This window comes from Clarias gariepinus, chromosome 14, assembly GCF_024256425.1.
Source record: "Clarias gariepinus isolate MV-2021 ecotype Netherlands chromosome 14, CGAR_prim_01v2, whole genome shotgun sequence".
Lineage (NCBI taxonomy): Eukaryota > Metazoa > Chordata > Actinopteri > Siluriformes > Clariidae > Clarias > Clarias gariepinus.
Genome location: NC_071113.1, coordinates 30812629 through 30838500, shown reverse-complemented (window position 1 = coordinate 30838500; position 25872 = coordinate 30812629). Strand labels below are relative to the sequence as shown.

The 25872-nt window shown below is 40.0% G+C and overlaps 1 protein-coding gene across 1 annotated transcript; it reads right to left on the bottom strand.

The window, feature by feature from the left end:
- Positions 1-1014: 1014 nt before the first annotated feature.
- Positions 1015-24983, bottom strand: LOC128541068 (legumain-like). Its single transcript, XM_053511170.1, has 12 exons — positions 24907-24983; positions 23908-23998; positions 23612-23709; positions 13413-13494; positions 13232-13317; positions 11563-11638; positions 10720-10782; positions 10311-10377; positions 10091-10209; positions 9885-9995; positions 8270-8312; positions 1015-3390 (listed from the first exon to the last, which is right to left on the bottom strand). The coding sequence occupies exons 2-12, from the start codon at positions 23992-23994 to the stop codon at positions 3356-3358; spliced, it is 867 nt and encodes a 288-aa protein (XP_053367145.1). The 5' UTR covers positions 23995-23998; positions 24907-24983; the 3' UTR covers positions 1015-3355.
- Positions 24984-25872: the final 889 nt, after the last annotated feature.

Here is a 25872-nt window from a genome sequence, read left to right as displayed (position 1 = left end):
AGACATAGTGAGACTGTGGCTCGGTGTGATGGGGGTAAAACAAACACTTTACTATTGTTACAATTGTAGTTTTCATAAATGTGTCTTACACAGCAAATGTAAAATCTTATAATAAAAGTTCAGGCATTGAAGTTTCAGTAGTTGCCCAGTTTTTTTTTTTTTTTTACTTCTAGTCTATTTCCCAGGATCCATAGAGAAAGTAGATACAAAATATACAAGAAGTTATATGCCAAAAAAGGTAGCCTTTTAAATTGATTTAACTTAAACATGTGTAATGAGTGATAACTGATGTTTGAAAAAAAAACACTAATTAGTTAGCAATGTAAACTGATCCAACAGACTGTGGAGCTACAAACACCAATTAAAAGTTTGAAACTAAATAAAAAGAAATTCTAAATCAGACAAAAGAATCTATTTTACTCTGATTCGAATTCAACAAGCAGATCCTACTTTATTACTTTATTTTAGTAACACTACTTAAAGTTTATGCTTATTGGTATACGAATGAGCTTTACAATAAAGAATGAATATTTAGTTGTGCAGATCTTACTACTCTCTCTCTCTCTCTCTCTCTCTCTCTCTCTGCAGTTTGTTGTCACTCGTTCACACCAGCAGGTTTAAGTGAATCTGTGTGAGTCTGGGTTGGAGGTTGAGAGGTACAGTATGTGCAGAGTTTTCACTTTGTAAATATACAGTATATCCACTCATTTCATTTCTAATGTCATTGCTAATTTAAATACTTTTCCTTTTTCTTTGTTTCCATCAGCATCACTGAAGCCATCACTCACGTGAGCCAGGAGACACGTTTCTGAACGAACAACATTTACTTTCAATAATGCTGAGATGTTGTTTAAATCATGGTTTTAACAGCAATTTTTCACTTTTTCTACTTTTTTAAATTATGAAGCAAAAAGTATCATACTGAATTAGGGATGAAAATTAAAAGAATCTTTATTTTTTACTTTAATCAACATTTAGTAATCCCGAAAACTTTCAAAGACCATAATTAAAAAGGAAAAGCAGCAAAGGCTTACTTCTTAAAACAATAAATGTAAACTGTGCTAACTCAATGATTTGCACATACAGTACTCTGATCAGCCATAAAATTAAAAGCACTTACAGGTGAAGTGAATAACATAGATTAACTCCTCATATTGACACGTCAGTAGATATATCAAGTAAACAGTCAGTTCTCAAAGTCGATGTGAGTAAAAATGAGCGAGCATAAGGAGAGACTTTAACAAGGACCACATAGTGATGGTTAAAAGCTGGGATAGTGCATCTTACTGAAAATTAATTAATGTGTCGTCATTTCACATAATTGCAGTTAATTTGTAAAATTAAATTTGAATAATAAAATGAAGAGAATGAAGAGTACTGCAAAACCTGATATGTGAAATTGGAACATACAAAACACTTAAGTACAAATCCCACAAGACGAACTTGCATTAATCATCAATATATAATAAAATTCCCTTGCTGCAGTAAATCCACAGGATGTGCTAACTCTTGTGTTCCTAAAAATACATATAAAAAAAAATCAATAAGGGTATTTTTCTAATTATCACAGCAGTTATTTGGTCAAAATTACTACTTAAATTTTTGGAATCTTTCTTTTTCACAAGTGCGTTCATTTATTCACAAATAAACTCCAGCTTGGGGCAAACAGAAATGCAGTGAATTAGTTATGTTGACATGCCTGACACCCTTTTAAAACATGTTTGAGTTCATATTTAAAATGTCCCCATACTGAATCCTGTTTGAGTTCACGACTCAGAGAGTTCCACAGGTTAGAGCCCTGGACAGAGACAGATGACTGTCTAAAAGATGTTGTTCTTAGAGGCACCTTGACATTTCCACTTGAGGCTTCTTGTGTAATAGAGCCCACTACTCTGAGAGCGACAATAAACTCATCAAAAACAGGAGGGGCTCGCTTATACAGACATTTACACATTAATTTTAAATTACAGAACTTTATATAATTTTCAAAACTTTTCTTAACATTCACATTCACAGTATATTGTCTCATGTTACTACAATGTGCTCTCACTGGACAGTAAACTGGTAACACATTTACAGTATAAGATAACACTATGTACATTTTGTCCTGTTACACTGCGGCCAAAACCAACAAAAATATCAACTACAACAAGGGGTCTATGGATTTTAAGCAGCTTTCATGTGCACTGATATAAATTAGAAACCTTGAGTATTGCATCCATTACACATTGTAAATTCTTTTGAGAACACATCATTTTATACAACCCGTATGTTGTTGGTGAAAAAGTTAGGTTGGACATTTACCTGAGACCTGTCAATTATGCTTTTAGTTAGGTTTAACAGGTTTAGCAGGTTTAACAGGTTAAACTTTAGTATGAACCTCATAGGAAGCCTTGTAAGACCCATACACATACTTTAAACACTTAACAATGATAATAATAATAATAAGAAGAATTAAAAACTTCAATAATAGTTAAACAATAAAAAAATATTCTTAACAAAAGCTATAATATAAAATTTAATATGTGATTAGCAGTGATCTGACATGCTTACTAAATCACTCCTGAAAGGGAAATTCCCTATTTGTCGCCCAGTGTCACTCCAGTCCCTAGAAACTTTAGTTCAGGCCAAATCTAACACCAGTATCAATCTCAATGCCCAGCTTCACTCCACACTGACCCGCTGCAGCTGATACACTTTCCAGGGGTAGCTAAGTGGTTAAGGTGTTGATCCATGGTTCAGAAGGTCCCAGGTTCAAACCCCAGCACCATCAAATTGCCCCTGTTGGACCCTTGAGCAAAACCCCATAACCTTCAACTGCTCGGATGTATAATGAGATAACAATGTAATTTATAATAATGTAATTATATATTCTATAAGTGGCTGCCATACAAACTTGTTTAGGTGCGTTAGGCAGCACACATGGTGTTACAGGTTCATGGTTGAAATATGCAGTTTATTTTTTCAATAAAGTTTAATAAATTTGGAGTTTTTGGCAAATTGCTGCAGTATAAGATGTATCTGCTGTTATAGAAAAATAATAAACTTCACCAGGGGTAACAGTCACTCTTCACCACCCGGCACTCTGTATGCGACTGTAGAATGACAGCAACAAGTAGTGTACAGTATTTATTTTATATTCTACTAATAGAAGCTGTTCAGTAATTTAGTAAACTAATAAGCTTGCAATAAGCAATGCTGTGATGTTAGGGTTGTTGTAAATCAGGCTAATGTCTTGACTTGTCATATGTCCCACCACGTTGTGTCTCATTCTGTACACCTGGATAAACGCATCGCCAGCGGGAAGCTTTCAAGCAGGAAAGAAACCTCTCTCCAGAACCTTCAGAAAGTGCTTTCAACAGATGCTGCATCCTGAAGCTGGAGCATCATCTGTAACAGGGAAACAGGAAACTGGTGATGCAATCGGCAGCAAAGAGAATCTGTGAGGTGTCTCACACCTTGTGGTCACCCACAAAGGCAGACGATCTGCACAGGTTGTTATTTTAATATAAGCTTCCTTTTATGGTCATGATCTTCAGCAACAGCAAAGAAACTAAAGTCTGCAACTCCGTTATTGAAACTAACACAATATAAAAGCTGTTAATGTCATGGTGTAAGAACAGGAGCCACAGGGCCGTGGTATTAAAGGAGCTCTGGTGTAATGAGGTTTTATTCTCAAGCTTTTTGGTACACAAGTCCTTTAACACGTTTGTTTTGTGTAGAACCATTATTGAATGTTTAGTAATCCATCTCTATCTTATATTGATTTTATTTGCTTAAGTTGTAACTGCTTGCATATAAATGTTAATATAAGGACTACCTCCAATTGTGAGCTACGTACGCTAACTTCTGCGACTCAGAGGCAAAGGAAGAACCTTAAGAACTTATTCTAAAGTGAGACAAAAATGATCTTTTTACAGACTTTGACACCTACAGTAGCTGATAACTAAACCACAGTGGTGTCATATTCGTCACAGGCTACAGTTCAGGTGATTTTATGAGGTTTCAACTGCATGAATACAATCCAGGTATAAATATTGTGAAACATTAACTGAAATTATTAAGCACATGTGGCAGTGAGGGCGTGGTCGAGCGCCAGATGGTGAGAGGTGGGTGAAACCAACAGGTAACACTTAGTGCTTTCCACCTGTGGCTTGTTATGGATTTATAGGTCTTGTGTTGACAAGAGAGAGAGAGAGAGAGAGAGAGAGAGACCTGTGAGTAAGTGAACCAGCACGCTGAGCAAAGAATAAGTGAGTGTGAGGTTTCCTGAGTGCATGTGAGCCTGTGTGTGTGTGTGTGTGTGTGTGTGTGTGTGTGTGTGTGTGTGTGTGTGTTAAATCAAGCAACACTATTTGGAAGTATTAGAATAAAACCTGCTAGACTCCCTAAGGTGCAGAGGTGGAAGGTGGAAAGTAACAAATTACATTTAATCTTGTTAATGTAATTAATTAGTTTTTTTGTGTGTGTACTTCTACTTTTTAAAGTAGTTTTTAAATATATAAAATAATTCAAAAGTTGCAACGGCAAAGGGAAAAAAAATTCACCCCGGAAACCACTGCACTGATTGATTGAGAACAAACGCATTAAATTTACAAGAACAATGTAGACGGACAAAAGAGATGCCAGTGACGAGACCCAGCTGAAAGCGAAATGCCATCAAATTCTTATGATCAAACTCCTGGTCATTGTAACGGCCACTACTATGTTATATATCACATTATGTATCTATGTTGCCCTTTAAAGAGTTGCCGCCCCTCCCCCAGTGTGTGTGTGAGACTTATCAGCTCTTGAGATCAAGTATACTATCTTATAATATATTCACTCGAAACGCATGTTATATCGTTAAGTTTTAATTGTTTTCCAGCACACCGCTTTTAACCGGCATTAGTATCACTAGCCCATGTAGGTTGTGTCTCTGCCCCTGTGTGCAGGTGAGGAGACATTGGAGCTGCACTCGGTGGACTTGGAGCTGGAGGCCGTGGAGAAGCTGATCCGCGACCTACAGGTGAAGCTGGCCCGGCTACAGCAGCAAAAAGCCACGCTGGAATTGTCGCGGACCGACGCTCACCTGTCCCAGGTAAATTCTCGGCGTGAGAATTCTCCTACAATCTCTACCCCATGTGTGTCTCTGCCCAGGTCCAACGCACCGAGGACGCAGCCATCGCAGCTTTCCTTCACCCCGGCGCCGGGATACCACGAGGCCTGGATACTGTAGCAGCGAAAGACGCGTGCCAAGCCCCGGGCGAGGACCTCTCCTCCTCCGCCACAACCAGTCTTCGAAATCTCGACCCGAAACCGCGTCGCTCCTCTCCGTGAGACGGCACACGACGCGCTGGTCATCTGAGATTCCATCGTCCGGCACGTGCGTGCTACCACGGCTAAAGGTAAGGCGTACACTTGCTGTTTACCTGGTGCACGTGTTCTTGATGTTGCTGCACAGGTGGCTGCGACCCTGTAGAAGAACATTCAAGCTGTGGTTCTTCATGCTGGCACGAACGACACCAGGCTGAGGCCGACAAAGATCCTAAAGAAGGACTTCAGGAGCCTGGTCGAGAAGGTCCGCAGCACATCACCCACGACAAAGATCGTCGTATCTGGACCACTTCCGACATTTCAGCGAGGAATCAAGAGGTTTAGTAGATTATTTTCCTTTAATGAATGGTTACAATCTTGGTGTCAACAACAGAGATACTAAATCTTAGAAATATTGCCAAACTTAGGAGCATCTTATCCCTATCTGATGCAGAAAAGCTACTGTAGTTCATGCATTCATGACCTCCAGACTGGACTATTGTAATGCATTACTAGGTGGTTGTCCTGCATCCTCAATAAACAAGCTTCAGTTAGTCCAAAATGCAGCTGCCAGGGTTCTCACTAGATCCAGAAAATATGATCATATAACCCCAATATTATCATCCCTGCACTGGCTACCTGTTCAGTTTAGAATTAATTACAAAATAGTACTACTTACATACAAGGCTTTAAATGGTTTAGCTCCCACATACCTAACCAGTCTTCTGATACGCTATAATCCACCACGCTCCTTAAGATCACAAAACTCCGGACTTCTGGTAATTCCCAGAATTTTAAAATCTACAAAAGGGGGCAGGGCATTCTCATATCTAGCTCCAAAACTTTGGAATAGCCTTCCAGACAGTGTTCGGGGCTCAGACACAGTTTCCCAGTTTAAAAGTAGACTCAAGACGCATCTCTTTAATCTGGCATACGCGTAACTCATCCCATAACTTCATACTCCAGTACATCTATCCTGAATGGCAACTACGCTAATTCTTTCCATCTGTTCTGTACTTTTCTACTCATCTCGAGGCATCTGGAGATTGTGCCAGCTTCAGTAGACAAAGGCCAACCCTGTGAGGATCCTGAGGCATCCAGAGAAGCACCAGCTCCAGCTGGATTCTGCTTTATGATGGTTGGAGCTACACATCCTGCTCCTGTGCTCCCAGTGATCCTGACCCCATCTGCTCTCTGCACCTACTGACTCATCCCTGTGCTGGATCACCAGCTTTCTGACAGACAGGCAGCAGCTAGTGAGACTGGGGGAATTCATGTCCAACAGCCACACCACCAATACTGGAGCCCCTCAGGGATGCGTTCTCTCCCCACTGCTTTTCTCCCTGTACACCAATGACTGCACCTCTACAGACCCCACTGTCAAGCTCCTGAAATTTGCAGATGACACCACAATCATCGGCCTCATTCAGGACGGTGACGAGTCTGCTTACAGAAGTGAGGTTAAGCAGCTGGCTGTCTGGTGCAGTCTCAACAACCTGGAGCTGAACACGCTCAAAACAGTGAAGATGATCGTGGACTTCAGGAGGAACCCACCTGCACTTCCCCCACTCACCATCATGAACAGCACTGTGACAGCAGTAGAGTCATTCCGGTTCCTGGGCACGACCATCTCTCAGGACCTGAAGTGGGACATTCACATTGACTCTATTGTTAAAAAGGCCCACCAGAGGTTGTATTTCCTTCGCCAGCTAAAGAAATTCAACCTGCCACAGGAGCTGCTCACACAGTTCTACTCAGCCGTCATTGAATCCGTCCTGTGCACTTCAATAACTGTCTGGTTTGGCTCAGCTACAAAAACAGACATCAGAAGACTACAAAGGACGGTTCGGACTGCTGAAAGAATTATTGGCACTTCCCTGCCCACGCCACAAGAACTGTACACATCCAGAGTGAGGAAAAGGGCTCGGAATATCACTTTGGACCCCTCACACCCAGGCCACCTTTTATTTGAACTTTTGCCGTCGGGTCGACGCTATAGAGCACCTAACACTAGGACAGTCAGGCACAAAAACAGTTTTTTTCCCCAGGCAATCTCCCTCATGAACAGTTAAACATCAACTGTCAATAAATATATGTGCAATATTGTGTACAGTATCACAGTGCAATATACTGTATAATACCACAGATTTCAGATATTTATATAACTTATTTAAAAAGTATCTCACACCCTACTCCATTTGATGTCAAATGTTTTTTTTTTTTTTTTTTTTTTGTCGTGCTGTTTTTGTCTTGTCATTTGTTTTCTGTTCTGGAAGCTCTGTCACTAAAACAAATTCCTTTTACGTGTAAGCGTACTTGGCAATAAAACTCTTTCTGATTCTGATTCTGAACTGGACTTCATGTTAATTTAAAGAATTTCTGTTATATTGTACTTTTAGCTGCATAACACACATGATGTTATATCATCTCTATCTGTTATTACCCAGATGAGGATGGGTTCCCTGTTGAGTCTGGTTCCTCTCAAGGTTTCTTCCTATTGCCATCTCAGGAAGCTTTTCCTTGCCACCGTCGCCGTCACCCTTGGCTTGCTCAGAGACATTTCATTCATTCATCTCGTTATTATCTAGACACATTTTTCTCACACATACACAAATTATTATTATCATTATTATTATTTTTTTTTAATGAATTTCTTTAATTTTTTGTGAAGCTGCTTTGAGACAATGACCATTGTTAAAAGCGCTATATAAATAAAATTGAATTGAATTGAATTAAATTGAGAGAACTGATTAGAAGCTTTACTAATTTTTAGTAAATTTTTTACTGAGCTACTTTTAACTTTTACTTGAGTAGATTTTTATAAAGCCAACTTTAATTGTATTTAAGTGTAATTTTACTGAAGTAACAGTACTTGTACAAACTTTAATTACTCTTTGCGCCTCTGCTAACGTGTATAAAACTGTGTGAAATGTTGTAAAAGTAACATCACTAAGGTTGATTATTGTGAACTTACCTTTCACATCATTCCCCAGGATTTGAGACAATGGAGAATCACACTGAAAAAAAAAAGAAAATCAGAAGGAGGCTATAGTATAAATTTTGTGTGTGTGTGTAGAGCAGAGAGAAAGAGTGTATGCGTGTCTGTAAAGGCGAAAGTTGAAGGGGTCTGTCTGTGTGTGTGTGTGTGTAGGTGTGTGTGTGTGGGGGGGGGGGGGGGGGGGGATGGTGTCCAATGATGCGTGCACACACAGACACAAAGAGCAGCTGATATAGAGAGAGAAAATCGATCTTCAGCGTCTCTAATGAGACTTTCTTTTGCTTTACACGCGCGCTGTACACACAAAAATCTCACACATCTTGTATTTAAAAATAAACCACACATCATTGCACATGGAAATTGATGCGATGGGAGCTATTATACCACAAAATTCACTAAACATTTAAATCAAGCATTGTAGCCGCGCAGGAACACTCTACTCTAGGTAGCACCCATACACCCTGGGCCAAAGACAAAGAAAGAAAGAAAGAAAGAGAGAAAGAAAGAAAGAAAGAAAGAAAGAAAGAAAGAAAGAAAAAGATAAAAAGACAGACAGACAAGCATGCAAAAAGTGGTGAGACCTAGCCTCTGCCTCCCTAAGACGCTGGCCAGAGAGAGAGAGAGAAAGCAAGAGACAGAGACACGCATCAGTTTAGCGTGCACTCTCACCTTAAAGTAGAGGAACACTAACTTTCTCTTATACAGTGGAACCTTGGATTACGAGCGTAATTTGTTCCGGAAGCGGGATCATATTCCAAAACACTCATATTTCATTAACACAAGATATATAATAAAAATAAAACAAATTAACCCGCACTTTACCTTTGAAAAGAACTGTGACAAAGCATAGAGAAAGAGTGTGTGTTTGTGTGTCTGTAAAGGCGAAAGTAGGAGGGGTCTGTCTGTGTGTGTGTGGGGGGGGGCATGGTGTCCAATGACGCGTGCACACACAGACACAAAGAGCAGCTGATACATTGAGAGAAAATGGATCTTCTTTAGCTTTACATGCGCACTGTACACACACGCATACAGACACAAAATGAAATATGTTTCACACACACGCGTGGTCACAGTGTTATAGTAAACAGTACACACGTGCATAGATGTTGATTATACAAGTAAGAGACGTGAACTAAGACCCAGCAGGGGAGACGATTACCCACAATTCCGCAATGCAAGAGAGAGAAAAACCATTGACTCAGTTGTGATCACGTGATGCTTGACATCAAAACAAGAAGGGCACACATAATACATGATACTCGGGGCTCGTAAACCAAGACTTGTTCACCTTCCAAGTCAAAATTTATTATAAATCTTTGCAGACCACGTTACTCACAATCCAAGGTTTCACTGTAAATTCTTGGTAAGGGCGAACACCCCGAGAGGATAAGGTTTTTGATTTTTAGTTCTTGTGTAGACAGAGCTCCCGTGTCATAAACACTCTCATAGCCTCCTGTTTAATTTACCCCCTCTGAAGCCCTGCGTCAGGGCTCTTAGAAACATCCCGGGGTGCAGCTTTCCGAACCGCACCACATAACAAGTATGTTCTTATTTATTTAGTTATTTAGTTATTTAGTTATTTATTACATACCATGTTACCATAGTTACATGGTGTCTGAGTCTTTTCTTTTCCCATACACTCTTTGACATTTTTCATCAAGTAGGAAAACTGATCTCGAAATGAAGTCCTGTCGAGGTTTACCTTTAAGATAAAAAAAACAAAATGGAAAAAAAATCTTAGAAATCTGTAGATTTTCGTGTATTGTTATACATGTGTTCAGTAAATATAACACTAACTGTCTTGGTGTGCTGTAGCCAGTGAAAGGTGAAGTAGTCTGTAAGAAAGACATTTCTTTGCTTATCACGGCAATAAGCATAGCTACATTCATCAGGCCTGCACGATGCAACTGCGTACACTGAAAGAAAAGGTTAAAGGACTTTCAGACATAGGAGGAAAATGTACATAAACATGACATACAGTTTCTTTAGCTTTTCTGAGAATGCAAATCCTACTAACCGTTGTTCATGTCTCTCAGCTCTTCAAACATGGATCCAGAATGACACGCCTGCATATAAATGACCATCTGCAATCATCAACCAGGAATTAGCAAAATTTTGATTGTGAACTTGGCAAACACACACACACACACACACACACACACACACACACAAGCGTAACTTATAGTCTTATCAAATTAACATTGCTAAATATACAAGATGGGAAGGTGTAAATGAGCTGTTACACAGAAACCATAATGTATTAGAATGAGAGCATTTAAACCTGCACTACTGTTAATGCTTCTACTGACAAACAGGAGACGGAATTCAACAGCCGTACGGCATAATCTGTGACATATGTCATCCAATATTGATTTAAATATTAAAAGGTGATATGGAATGGAAAAAGTAAAAGTTGTAAAATCTACCTTTGAAAATTTCCTGTTCCTCGACATGGCATGTATTGTGTCAGTGAGATTGCGTGCAGAAAGCTGTAATAGAGAACATCACATTATTACATTACCTGACCTCAGTGTTATAAAGTTCTGAATATCTACTGTAGTATGTTGTTATTTCCAGTTTCTTCAAATTCGATGGATAAGTGTTTTTATAACTTGTTGCTGAGTGACAGCTGTAATCAGATTTGGTGACACAAGTCAAGTTTTTAACTCATTCAGATTGTTAAACTCACCTGCCACCAAAGGTATTGGATTTTTCTTCAACACATTGTGAAAGAAGTTTTCATTTCCATCTATATCACTACCTTTGGGAAATGTTTTGGTGTTTTTGGGACATGTGGTTGTGTTTTGGTGTTTTTGGGACATGTGGTTGTGTTTTGGTGTTTTTGGGACATGTGGTTGTGTTTTGGTGTGTTGGGGACATGTGGTTGTGTTTTGGTGTGTTTTTGGGGACATGTGGTTGTGTTTTGCAGGCATCCGCCAAATACCTTAATTGTAAATGTAAATATTGTCACTAAACTTAATATTAGTGTAAAATATATTGGTTACAACATTCACACTGTGGCACGGGACATCTGGCTGGTCAGAGAAAAATAAAAATGCACTTAAGGTCTGAATCTCACATGACCACGGCACACCTCTGTTTTACTGACTCTCTGCCTGAGCTTGTGTATCTCTCCTGTAAATTATAAATAGGGCTTAAGGTGTGAGGTTATGTTTGAGTTCTGGCTAAATACATTTTCTGAATTAAATCTTAATTACAAGCAGTCAACTCTAAAAACAATGCAGTAAGAGGAGATTTACTAAACTTACATTGGAATTAGGAAATGAAAAAGAACCCACAAGTCCATGGCTCGTTAAGTAAATGAAGATAGAGTCATTTTCACCACTGAAAGAGAAGAGAATGGAAATAATAAATATTGATATTGAACATATACAGTATATTTACAGTGTGTGTGTGTGTGTGTGTGTGGTGTGCGTGTGTGTGTGTGCCTTTTTTCTGAGGAGCCTTACTAATAAGTGGCACTTATAAGCCTGTGAGTTCTTTTTAAATTGTGCATGTTGAAATGCTCCTACGTTCACTATTAAATATATAGCCATGAGTTCAACTGCTGTTTTTTTTTATTATTTTACCATAGATGCACAGTGGCTTAATGGTGAGCACTGTGGCCTAGCACCTCCAGGGTCCGGGTTCATTTCCTGCCTCTGCTCTGTGGGTTTGCTCCAAAAAACTCTTCTTACAATGGCTGGAAGTGGGTGGGACATAGTGTATTAGGCAGTAAGTGAACATTGTGTCCCTTAAGTTGATGTGTTGGAAGCAGACAAATAGTCAAGTGTAAAGATTTGAGCGACTTTGACAAGGGACAAATTGTGATGTCTAGACGACTGGGCCAGAGCATTTTAAAAACTGCAGGTTTTATGGGATGTTTCCAGTCTCCAGTGGTCAGGACATACAAAATGAAGGAAAACTGGTGAACCACCAAGGTCTGGTCGGGCCACCAAGTCTCATTGATGCATATTAGGAGCGAAGGCGAGCCTGTGATGTCTGATCCAATAGAAGAGCTAAAATTGTTCATGCTGCCTTAGGTGTAATAGAGTCAGAACACACAATGGATCACAGTTTGGTGAATATGGAGCTGCGCAGCTGCAGACCAGCCAGAGTGCCCATGCATCTGAGCCTCAAAACTAGACCACAGAGCAATGGAAGGAGCTGGCCTGGTCTGATTACTCACAATTTCTTTGACATCATGTTAACATCAGAGTGTAGGGAATGGATGGCACTAGGATACACTACAGGAGAAAGACAAGCCAGCGGAGGCAGCGTGATGCTCTGGGGAACGTTCTGTCCTTTGATCCTTTGATGTGGATGTTACTTTTACATGTACATTACCACCTATCCTATTATTATTGCTGACCCTAACCCCAACCCTAGGGTATTACTAACACCACTGATATCAGTCCTCTCTTTTAGCAGGATAACAAACCCTGACACACTGCCAAAATTATGCAAGAACAGTTTGAGGAACACAACAGTGAGTTTTGCAGATCTTAATGTAATCAAGCATCTGTGGGATGTGCTGGTAAAATAACTCTGATCGATGGAAGCCCCACCTTGCAATTTACATTATTTAAAGGATCTGCTACTAATGGTGTGGCGCCAGATACCAGAACACACTTTCAGAAGTCTACTGGAGTTCATGCATCATCAAATCAAGGCTGTTTAGGTGGCAAAAGCGGGATCTACTCAATATTTGGTAGGTGGTCATAATATTGTGTGTGTGTGTGTGTGTGTGTTCTACAAAATGTTCAGGTTAGGTGATTTAAATGGGTATTTTTTTTTAAAGAGACAAAATTATTTTTCATTTTACAAATTTGTCTTATATTTCATGTTAGATATTTTGCAACAAAAGACCACTTCTTGAAACAAGCTAAAGAATATATAAAGAAGAAACTGGCCTGAGAGGTGAATACCGTACTGTACCTTTGTATGACCTTTTTTGGTCCTGTTTTCTTGACAGCTGCTGAATCTCCACGTAGTACAGCCAGAAAGTTTTCAGCTGAAACCTCCTGATAATGCACAATGTAAAACAGGTTGATTTTAAAATAAACATAATTAATACAAAACAAACAAACAAGCCAAACAAAAAGTATAATCTGAGTACCTCTCCAGTGTAGTCCTTCGGAACTCCAGTGTAAACATTTGTACCATTTGGTACATTAATAATTTTACCTTTAAAAGGATTCCTGCAGAAATGTATAATATATACAAATATAAGATTTAATATTTTTACAAATGCATACTTACTCATTAGATAATTATATCGGTAGTGACACGTTTGTAGTGACTGTTACTGACTACAGTATATGGAATTCCTTCCAGATTCTTCAGATTTTCTTGTGTTGTGCAAAAAACCTACCAGTATGTGGAATGGTTCAGATAAATTGCCTCTACTGTAGGTGTAAACTAATGTGTGAATGTGTGTACATGTTGCCCTCTGATGGACTGTGGTCCGTTCTTCGTACGTCGCTTGACACATCCGAGATGAACTGGACGATACTGGACGGCTGCAGAGACGCTGCTTTTTTCCGAGCTCCGCCAGACTGACCAATTTTTCAACTTTTTCGCCCCCTTACGAAGAGTAACATACAGTGGTGTGAAAAATTATTTGCCCCCTTCCTGATTTCTTATTCTTTTCCATGTTTGTCACACAAAATGTTTCTGATCATCAAACACATTTAACTATTAGTCGAAGATAACACAAGTAAACACAAAATGCAGTTTTTAAATTATGGTTTTTATTATTTAGGGAGAAAAAAAATCCAAACCTACATGGCCCTGTGTGAAAAAGTAATTGCCCCCTGAACCTAATAACTGGTTGGGCCACCCTTAGCAGCAATAACTGCAATAAAGCATTTGAGATAACTTGTAACGAGTCTTTGACAGCGCTCTGGAGGAATTTTGGCCCACTCATCTTTGCAGAAGTGTTGTAATTCAGCTTTATTTGAGGTTTTTTTTTAGCATGAACCGCCTTTTTAAGGTCATGCCACAACATCTCAATAGGATTCAGGTCAGGACTTTGACTAGGCCACTCCAAAGTCTTCATTTTGTTTTTCTTCAGCCATTCAGAGGTGGATTTGCTGGTGTGTTTTGGGTCATTGTCCTGCTGCAGCACCCAAGATCGCTTTAGCTTGAGTTGACGAACAGATGGCCGGACATTCTCCTTCAGGATTTTTTGGTAGACAGTAGAATTCATAGTTCTATCTATCACAGCAAGCCTTCCAGGTCCTGAAGCAGCAAAACAACCCCAGACCATCACACTACCACCACCATATTTTACTGTTGGTATGATGTTCTTTTTCTGAAATGCTGTGTTACTTTTACGCCAGATGTAACGGGACACGCACCTTCCAAAAAGTTCAACTTTTGTCTCGTCGGTCCACAAGGTATTTTCCCAAAAGTCTTGCCAATCATTGAGATGTTTTTTAGCAAAATTGAGACGAGCCTTAATGTTCTTTTTGCTTAACACTAGAACTACCAGAGAGGGGTCATTTGGCCCTATCCCCCTAGCTCCACCAGAGAGGGGCCATTTGGCCCGGTTGTTTTTACCTAATATCCTTAATCACGTGTGAACAGTTGCCTTTGTTCTGTAAATGTGGCAATTACTTACAGAGCGACGTACAAGGTGCTATTGACTTTACAATCAGGGATCACAGTCATCTAGGAGCAATATGTAAGGGGCCATACCAAGGGTACAATTGGTGTAGAAAAAATGTATTCAAAGATTCCAAAGTTCAAAGCGTTTATTTTCTTAAACAAAAAACATACAACATAAATTCAAATTCTATTTGTCACATTCACATACATACACGATACGGCATGAAGTGAAATGTATTGCACGATCGCCCAACAAATTGACACAATAAGAAAACACAATAAAATAGAATAAAAGAAAAGCATAGAAGAGGCATACTAAAGACAAATGGTATGTAAATTCCACTCATTTATCTCCACGTAGCCTTCTCCCAGCATAAAAACTACTACCACTATTAGAAAAATATATATATTTACATAAGTGTGCAACATCTGGTGTTTGTGTATGTGTGTGTGTGTGTGTGTGGGTGACCAGTATTTTAGCAGTTCATTGGTGTGATCTATTGGCACATATCTGGCACTGCCACTCAGTTTCCTTTTTGCATTTTCCACATGTGTACTTGTAGCAGGCTACACAGCGTAAGGTTGCATTATTTTTCTTGCACTGGAAGGTCACCTGACACTTGGCCCTTTTCCCTGGGTGTGGTGTGGCAGGTTGTTGCCAAAGCAGCTGCTCCTTGTCCACCATCCTTTCTTGCATAAACTGCTCAGCAAGCTCAGTTGCAAGCTGCGCCAGGAAATTTTCGGGCCATCGTGCTCTTGACGTGCGAGATCCCCAATGTTGCCGACCATGCATCATCCAGCGACGGAATTCTGATCACCCTCCTCCAGAGAAGGATGGAGATGAACGCCATCAGTTCATAGACAGACATGTCCCAATCTGCTTCCATCCTGCGGCCATACTCAACTGTACATTTTCTTATAGTGTGAAGTAGAGATCGACCGATATGGGTTTTTTTATAACCGATGCCGATGCCGATGTTTAGAGGTCAGGGTCAGCCGATGGCCGATATGTGCTGCCGATTTTTAGGGCCGATATCTTGAAGTTTTCCCTTTCATTTGCATGCTAAAAGGTCACACTAATAACGAGTGGATGCAAATTTAAATAACAGTAACATCTTTACATTATTGAATTAAATTACATTAAATTAACTTTCAAATTAAATTAGAAAGTCAAAAGTACAGATAAATAAAACAAATACCTATTTAAAAAATATATTTTTACATTTTGTCCCAAAACAGGGACATTTAAGGAGGATGTAACATACTTTATTGGTATTCTTATTAAATCACTCACCATTTTAAATCTAATGATGAAAAAGAGATTAAAGAAAAGAAAAGTGTCCTTTAAACATATTAATTTTAGAGTCATGCTAATAATCATGAAAATAATTTAAATGAGACATTTCTAGTGTTCTTTGTGACACAGATTTCTACACTGTATTTCCATTTTTTCTTAAATAAATCTGTTAATAGCTGTCCTCTCTAACGTACAGTTAAGTAGCTTTAAATATGAAAATATTAAATTAATTTAACTTACCGATGGCCAAATGAAGTCTATGCCCGAAGCACTGGAACCTAGTCCAGTGATTAACCCCCCCGCTTTGGCGATGTTCGTGCCGTTGTCTGTTGCGACTGCGACCAAACCATCCTTACAGAGGTCCCATGCAGTCAGTGCCTCTCTTAAACCCGCGGCTACAGTATGTTCTCTCCGGTGTGATCGTCAGGGAAATACCATGTTTGCAGGCAACGGCTTTTCAGTTCAAACTCATTGTGCGCGGTTAGGCTAATATATGTCTCAGTCGTCCTGCTTGACCAAAGGTCCGTGGGAGTTAAAAAGAATTTCACTGCAGTTATTTCAAGTTGAACGTCGCTACGTCACTTACTGAGACTTACAAACACATCTGTAATAATGTGTTATTTTCTTCTGCTCACACTGTTGTGCTTTGTTTGGTCTTTTTACTACTCTTGGCTTTTACCGCGACTTTAGTTTTGCCAATTTTTCTGCTTAGTGTCCGATATCCTGAAACCAAAATATCCAAATAACAGAGCTTGCATTTTTTCTGGGCACAAGTTCAGCGTCGGTCTCTTCTGTATCCATTTTCTTCCGTCTCCACACTGCGCTGCGGAAAGTCACGTGACCACCAGCATGCACGCTACACAAGACTGACTGGTTATTTTTTATTTTTGACATAAGAAATGGCCATGCAGCTCTTAGAATGAATGTCTTGTTACGTCCGCGAACGCATTTGTTTATTTAATATAATCGCAACATTTGCTGTAATGTAATCGCATAGGCTGACATTGCGATATGATTAATCGTGCAGCACTACTAGCAACCAGCAACATTTGTGTTTGGTATAAATGACACACAACATCTGAAGTGCATTCTAGTGCATTGAAGTTTTGGCTTGGGGTCCTTCACACGCGGCAGCAGCACATTTCACCGCATCAATAACATGGGACTGCCCGCGGATGTGCCTGACTTTAAATCGGCGCTACTAAACAAGGATATCGGCCGATGCCGATATATTAAAAAATGACAAATATCGGCGCGATATATCGGCCGACCGATATATCGGTCGACCTCTAGTGTGAAGGATGTCCCAACTCACCAAAAACAAAAAGCTCTGCAAGCGATTTTTGATGGTTCTTCTGACTTCTCCTGTTGGCTCTCCATCACATGTATATGTTTCTAGTTGGCCATGAGGGAGCGGCCCCCCTACTTCTTCCTCAACCCACACTGTGCCATCTTTTGCCGTCTCATAGCTGGAATTCTTCTGTGTGGTCTGTGTCTCCAGCCGACTTTTCTTCCTAAGAGGAGTTCTACTTTCTAACCCGGGACACATCTCATCACCTGAAGACATGTCAGAGTCCGAACTCTCTTGCAAGTGAATGGATACTTCCCCACCATCCGAGTCACAAGAGTCCATGTTTTGCAGCAGAGCCAAAGCCTCAGCAGCAGTGTAATCTCTTGGCATCTTGTTCGTACCGATAAGTTCTTGAAGATTGTGAATGCATGTAGTAAACTATCCCTTTTATTCCCAAGTTTAGCTTGTCATCAGTAAAAAGCCCTACCCACAGTCATCCAAACCACAGCCATGTGTGAGGTACTTTAGAGTACACTTCTTGGGGGGAAGGGGAGTGACACATTACAATGGGCCACCCATTGTTTTGCAGCAGAGCCAAAGCCTCAGCAGCAGTGTAATGTCTTGGCATCTTTGCAGCTTGTTCGTACCGATAAGTTCTCAAAGATTGTGAATGCATGTAGTAAACTATCCCTTTTATTCCCAAGTTTAGCTTGTCATCAGTAAACAGCCCTACCCACAGTCATCCAAACCACAGGCATGTGTGAGGTTCTTTAGAGTACACTTCTTGGGGGGAAGGAGTGTGACACATTACATGTCCAAACATCTCAAGGGCCCCAAAATCACCTTGGGCCACAAAGCGTTAACCACATAAGGCATATTTTAGGTTTCAGACATTTAAACACACATATGTACTGGTAAAACAACACATGTTGAGCTTGTAAAATACACAAAGATGTCTATGGAAGCAACAATAACAACCCATTCAAATCTAATTTGCTCATGTGTTTTATTCATAACAGATACACATAGTGTAAGTAACTATAAAGTTCACTCTATTCTTCACACATATTTAAGATAAAATAAAATGAAATGATGGATGAAGTGTGTAAGCATATAGTGTTTCACCTTTTATGTTTGTTAATTCAATACTGCTGAATATACCTGATCTTCCTGAAAAATAAAAACTTTGTTTTATATTCATATTATGTTTATTTGTGATGTGTATCTATTCGAATAACAAAGATAAATTGACACAGATTTTTATCTTTGCTCATTCTGCTCTTTGCTTTATTTTATACTTTGTTACCTCAAAGGCTTTCTTTTTATATAAAAAAGTCTAATTAGTTTGTGTGTACGTCTCAGACAACTTGCAAAATAGTGAAATCAATGAGAAAGAATCATGATGTAATCCTGATATTTACACACACACATATATATCTTTGACCTTAATTATGTACATTTAAATTATATATGGTATGTGGTTTATTTTGATAGGTTAACTGTTTTTGTGGCGTTTAGTGCTCCTCAGCGTGTTCAGAGAGAGAGAGATCACATCACACATACGCTTCTTCCACTCAACTCTTTAGGTGGATTTTTCCCTGGTTTTTGTTCTCCTCTTCGATTTAAATATGGATTCCCAGTGTCCTTCAAAGCTTTTCTTACTCTGCCCTTCCATTTGTGGGGGGAAGGGGAGTGACACATTCCAATCGGCCACCCATTTACAAATGAATGGGAGTCAATTGTCAGTGATTAAGTTGTTAGTTTAAAACCAAGGGGCCATTTGGCCTACCTCTGGTAGGGCTGGAGGGGTCAGAAAAACCTGGTAGTTCTAGTGTTAAAAGTGGTTTGCGCCTTGGAAATCTGCCATGCAGGCCGTTTTTGCCCAGTCTCTTTCTTATGGTGGAGTCATGAACATTGACCTTAATTGAGGCAAGTGAGGCCTGCAGTTCTTTAGATGTTGTCCTGGGGTCTTTTGTGGCCTCTCGGATGAGTTGTCTCTGCGCTCTTGGGGTAATTTTGGTTGGCCGGCCACTCCTGGGAAGGTTCACCACTGTTCCATGTTTTTGCCATTTGTGGATAATGGCTCTCACTGTGGTTCGCTGGAGTCCCAAAGCTTTGGAAATGGCTTTATAACCTTTACCAGACTGATAGATCTCAATTACTTTTGTTCTCATTTGTTCCTGAATTTCTTGGCATGATGTCTCGCTTTTGAGGTGCTTTTGGTCTACTTCTCTGTGTCAGGTAGCTCCTATTTAAGTGATTTCTTGATTGAAACAGGTGTGGCAGTAATCAGGCCTGGGGGTGACTACAGAAATTGAACTCAGGTGTGATTAACCACAGTTAAGTTATTTTTTAACAAGGGGGGCAATCACTTTTTCACACAGGGCCATGTAGATTTGGAGTTTTTTTTCTCCCTTAATAACGTAAACCTTCATTTAAAAACTGCATTTTGTGTTCAATTATGTTATCTTTGACTAATAGTTAATGGTTTTTGATCAGCAGAAACATTTAAGTGTGACAAACATGCAAAAGAATAAGAAATCAGGAAGGGGGCAAATATTTTTTCACACCACTGTATAACGGATAAGTATTTCATACTACCTTATAATATATTCACTCGAAACGCGTGTTATATCGTTTTCGTATAAGTTTATATCGTATAAGTTTTAATTGTTTTGCAGCACACCGCTTCAGCCCGTTAGCCCGGCTATCACTAGTTTGTTTACGCTCTTTCACACCAGTTATTTCTATTTTTAGACACCATGTCGGTTGTGTCTCTACCTCTGTGTGCAGGTGAGGATACATTGGAGCTGCACTCGGTGGACTTGGAGATGGAGGCCGTGGAGAAGCTGATCCGCGACCTACAGGTGAAGCTGGCCCAGCTACAGCAGCGGAAAGCCACGCTGGAATCGTCGCGGACCGACGCTCACCTATCCCAGGTAAATTCTCCGCATCGAGGCTCATCTCTGTCACCGGCACCAGCGCCAGATGGTCCGATCCACTAGCAGGGTAGAGGGTTCCCACTCTTTCTTGCCAACCATTGTCCTGCCAGAACCTGAACCCATGCAGGTGGGACGCCTCCATCTAACGCCTCAGGAGAAACAATTGCGTCTGACCAGGGGCCTGTGCCTCTATTGTGGAAAACCAGGCCACTTTGCCGCAGCCTTGCCCAGCAAAAGCCAAGGCTCACCAGTGAAGCGGGGGATCCTGGTGAGCCCTATTCCTTTTTTACAATCCCCCTCCTCTCACACCCTTTTATCTGTTTTGGTCCAGTGCAGGGGGGCCTCAGAGTCATGCTTGGCCTTGGTCGATTTAGGGGCTGAGGTTAATTTTATGGACAGCTCAATAGCTGCACGATTGGGCATTCCAGCCATTTCCCTGCCTGAACCTATTCCTGCCCGATCCCTAAACGGGACTTTAATTACTAATGTCTCTCATCAGACTCCCAAGGTCAGCCTAGTGATCTCAGGCAATCACAGAGAGGAGACCACGTTGTACTTTCTGGAGTCTCCCAGTGCTCCTATAGTGTTGGGACACCCCTGGTTGGTACAACATGGCCCTCACGTTGATTGGTCTAGAAATTCTGTCGTGTCTTGAAGCCAAAATTGTCTTGCTTCTTGTCTTGGTCCTGCCCCTTTTTCTGGTTCTGTTTGTCCTGTGTTTCAGGTGGAGGCTGCTGATCTGTCTAGGGTTCCGGCGGAGTACCAAGACCTGCGCCTGGTATTCAGCAAGTCCCGGGCCATGTCCTTGCCTCCTCACCGCCCTTACGACTGTGCCATTGAGCTCCTCCCAGGCACCTCTCTGCCCAAGGGTCACTTATATTTCCTTACAGGTCCAGAAAGAGAGGCCATGAACACATATATATATATATATATATTACTTATTTGAGTCCCTCAAAGCCGGCCTCATCCGTCCCTCCTCCTCTCCTGCGGGTGCAGGGCTCTTCTTCGTCAGGAAGAGGGATGGCTCCCTGCGTCCTTGTTTTGATTATCAATTAACTTGTTTCAATTAACATCAGCTATTATGGCTGAACTGCCTCCCACCCTACACACTGTATAAATGCAGATCATTTACTGCTTTCTGTTTCACCCAAATGAGGATGGGTTCCCTGTTGAGTCTGGTTCCTCTCAAGGTTTCTTCCTATTACCATCTCAGGGAGTTTTTCCTTGCCACTGTCGCCCTCGGCTTGCTCACCAGGGACAAACTGACCATTTTGATTCATACAAATTCACATTTCATACAAACTTAAATAATTATTTTGACTATGTAAAGCTGCTTTGCGGCAATGAAAATTGCTAAAAGCACTATACAAATAAAATTGAATTGAATTGAATTGAATTATCGTGGGTTGAATGACATTACTGTTAAGAACAGGTACCTCCTCCCTCTTATGTCTTCAGCTTTGAAACTGTTGCAGGGAGCCAAGGTCTTTACCAAGCTTGACCTGCGCAACGCTTACCACCTTATCCGTATTCAGGAGGGAGATAAGTGAAAGACAGCATTCAACACACCCACATAACACTTTGAATACTGAGTCCTTGGGATTCGCCAACTTTTATCGGCGGCTTCATCCAGAACTTCAGTCAAATGGCTGCACCCTTAACAGCGCTCACCTCTCCTAAGGTATAGTTCAAATGGGGTAATAAGGCCCAGGAGGCCTTTGATAAATTAAAGTCCCGGTTTGTCTCTGCTCCTATCTTGTCTACTCCAGATCCTGAACGACAGTTTATTGTTGAGGTGGACGCTTTCGATGTTGGTGTAGGTGCAGTCCTGTCACAACGCTCTCTTCGGGATGGGAAGGTGCATCCGTGCGCCTTCTTCTCCCACCGCCTGAGCCCCACTGAGCGGAACTACGACATAGGTAATCGGGAGCTGTTGGCAGTCAGACTGGCTTTGGGTGAGTGGCGTCACTGGCTGGAGGGCGCAGTTCAACCATTCATGGTCTGGACTGACCACAAAAATCTAGAGTACATCAATTCGGCCAGGAGACTAAATTTCAGACAGGCCCGCTGGTCCCTTTTCTTTAGCCGATTTAACTTTACCCTCTCAGAACACAAAGCCAGACTCCCATTCTCGCCTGTTTGAGACCACCGAGCGGAAGGCCTCTACTGACACCATCCTGCCCAAAGGCATGGTGGTGGCCCCACTCTTATGGGATGTAGAGAGGGAGGTTCAGGAGGCCCTGAGTAAGTGCCGCATACCCAGAGGGGTTCCAGCGGGCAAACTGTATGTCCCCTTGATACTGCGATCTAAGGTCATTCAGTGGGGTCACTCATCCAGACTAGTTTGTCACCCAGGAGTTGAAGGAGACCTGCACTTGTGTCCGTTCTAATTTCCCTGACGTATCAAATATTATATTAGAACATAAATGCATAGGTTAATGGTTTACAAATTATATGAGACAATAAAATAAGCTATATAAAAATAAATATGTTGTATATAAAAAATAGAAATATTAATATTTATTTCAATTACAAAATGTGTACTTTTATTTTGTTTATTTTTTAATAAAATTATAAAATAATTTTCTTTTCCCACGTGAGTCAGTCCGTGTCAGTCGTGCTCTTTAACCAATCAAATGTGACCTCGCCATTTCAACCAATCATAACTCGTCAGGAGCCTAAATCCTGTTTACATGAAATAAACCAGCTCCCGAGCAGGTTCAAGCTTACTGACATGTTGCTATGACAACAAATGTGAGATGCGCATCGAAGAACAAAACAATCCAAGATCAGGACAAATCCACACCAATCAAATCCAGTTAACTGAGTTAGCGACGTACGAAGAACAGACCCCTGGTGTCCCATCTGGGGTGAATTTAGTTTCTATAAAACAAACACAACCCCAGGTGACATAATTCACAACAGATTTCCATTTACATCATCCAGGCATTCTTTAAAAGCAAAGTCCATTTGCAGTTGCATTTCCCATGTCTTACAAGTTATGATCCTATCATAGCAAAATCAAATACCAAGTTTGCTTTTTCACTTCTCTGCGTCGCGTATGTAGTCTGCCAAAACTCACACGCAATGAAACATTCTAATATTTTCAAATACTGGATTTTTTTTCTGTCAGCTTTGCGGAGTTTATTATTTTCCTTCTAATCTCAAACACTCACTCTTCATTATAAGCGATATCATCATACATCATCACCACAATCTGTTCATCTGGAATCCCGTTCTTGTGGAAAACCTGGTAAGCGTGACACACATTGGCCTGAAACAGAAACATTACATTTGGATTTATACTGAACTATAAACACACACTGGCACACGCAGGCATGCAAGGACACACACACAAAGATATTTCTAGAAAGGCAAAAAGAATTAATAATATATTATATTTTGTAATATTACCAAATATTTTACAATATTTATGTTACTTGTAAGCAGCTACTGTATATTTAATTCTCACCTGGTCATTATAGTCTTTCCAGTCTTTAGAACCCGCTGCGAGGAGAACCCATGTTTTACTGCTGTTACTTTTCGAGTCGACTCCCATAATTCTACAAAACAAAAAGTCTCAGTGGACCAACAAAACTAAACAATTAAAAATACAGTTCCTATAGTAACGGCTCATTTCCAAGGACGTGTACAGTGCACACTCCACTAACAAAAAATAGATTAAAAGACACGTCATAGTGGAAAATATTTTATTAATAAGAAGAATTTCAGGTTACAATTATGGAATTCTGTATTAGTTCTGTATTTATTCTGAATTAGTCAGAGATAAAAACTTTACATTTAGGCTTTTCTTCAGGACAGAGTCGTTTACACAGACAAGACAAGTTTACATTACATTTCTCACCAACACAAGACAAAAAGTTTCACTTTTTTTTTACTTTAAGGGCACTTTCACATAGGCGCCTTTGTTTTGTAGGAACGACTGTCCGCCCCTCCCCACACATTTACAGTATTATTTTTTTAGTTACGTCTCAGATACAGCAGGTGGCAGTATGCACTTGAGTTTTGCGAACCACTATTAAACACAAGCGAAGAAGAAAACAAGAAAGTCAATCTTTAGCTTTAATAAATATTTGCCTAATATTATTAATATTTTGGAATAAATGACAAAAGTAACGCTTTTGCATGCTTTAATACTGTATCAGCTATGGCAGATGTGAAAACGCTCTTAGACAGTGTGTAAAGTGAGACTGGTAAAATAATAGATGTTTATAACTGCTCTTACATACAGTAAGTGAGAACGAAAACGTATCGTTTCACAAACATCAAATGTGACATAAAACAGATTAAAAAAAATATGATGTGATTTATAAATCAGTAAGAAATTGACCAATCTAACACCCAAATTGTTATTTTTATTTAATTTCATTAATACATTATAAGGCTTAAAAAAGAAAAAAATCTTGAATATTAGTGGTACATTTTAAAAAAAAAGTGTACTGATTCTTACCAGTTCTTTGTCCTGACTTTCCTCAGTTCAGTGTGCGTTAAACAAACGTCTTGCAGGTGTGTGTTGGGGCATTTATAACTTTCGCTTTTCTTTTCATTTCATTCAAGTTATTTATAGGAAGACGGTCACTGAAAAGGGGAATTTCAGATAAAACACCAATCACTTTATACACACAATAACACACACTAGTGATGGGAAGTTTGAATCATTTTTTTGGACTCGGTTCTATGAATCACGTTCATCAAAATGAACGAATCTTTTTTCGAGTCATTTAGTTCATTTTGTTCTTTTATTGGCTATAGTTCCAGTAATGAAAACATTACAATGCAGCTAAGGACATATTATAATAAACAGAATGAGCAGCTCACCATCATATCTTCCAGTCTGAGTCGTTCGTTCTTTTAAATCTTTTGCACCACATAGCGTCTATGGTAGTCACATGACAAAAGAACGAACAACTCTGAGTAGAAAAGTCATTTGGAAAGAATCGCTCAATTCTGTTTTCTGTACATAACATACAGGGGGTTTGCGATGAGTTGTGCCTGCGCACCCAGTAGGAAATTAACGAATCACTCTCCGAGATACTCATTATTCTGAGTCACGTTAAAGATTCGTTCAAAAAGAACGAATCGTTCATGAACGACCCATCACTTCTACACACCCTCTTCTTCTTACGGTTGGGTGTTTTTCAGTAATCTGTTTATCAAATTCCCCAGATTCTCCAGTGGGTGTGCTCAGTGTACATTTACTGTAGATGATAACGCATTATCCAGAGTATTTTGATATTATGATTTTATTATCATTTAATTCAAATAAAAATCACAGAACAAAAGCTATGGTGATATCATTTATAGAGCGTACTCTGCACTCCAACAGCTCTAAGTGAATCACTTGGGAATATTGTAATAAATATTTACAACTAGATATTAGATCATACTATGGTCATGTTCATCCTGAGCACTTCTA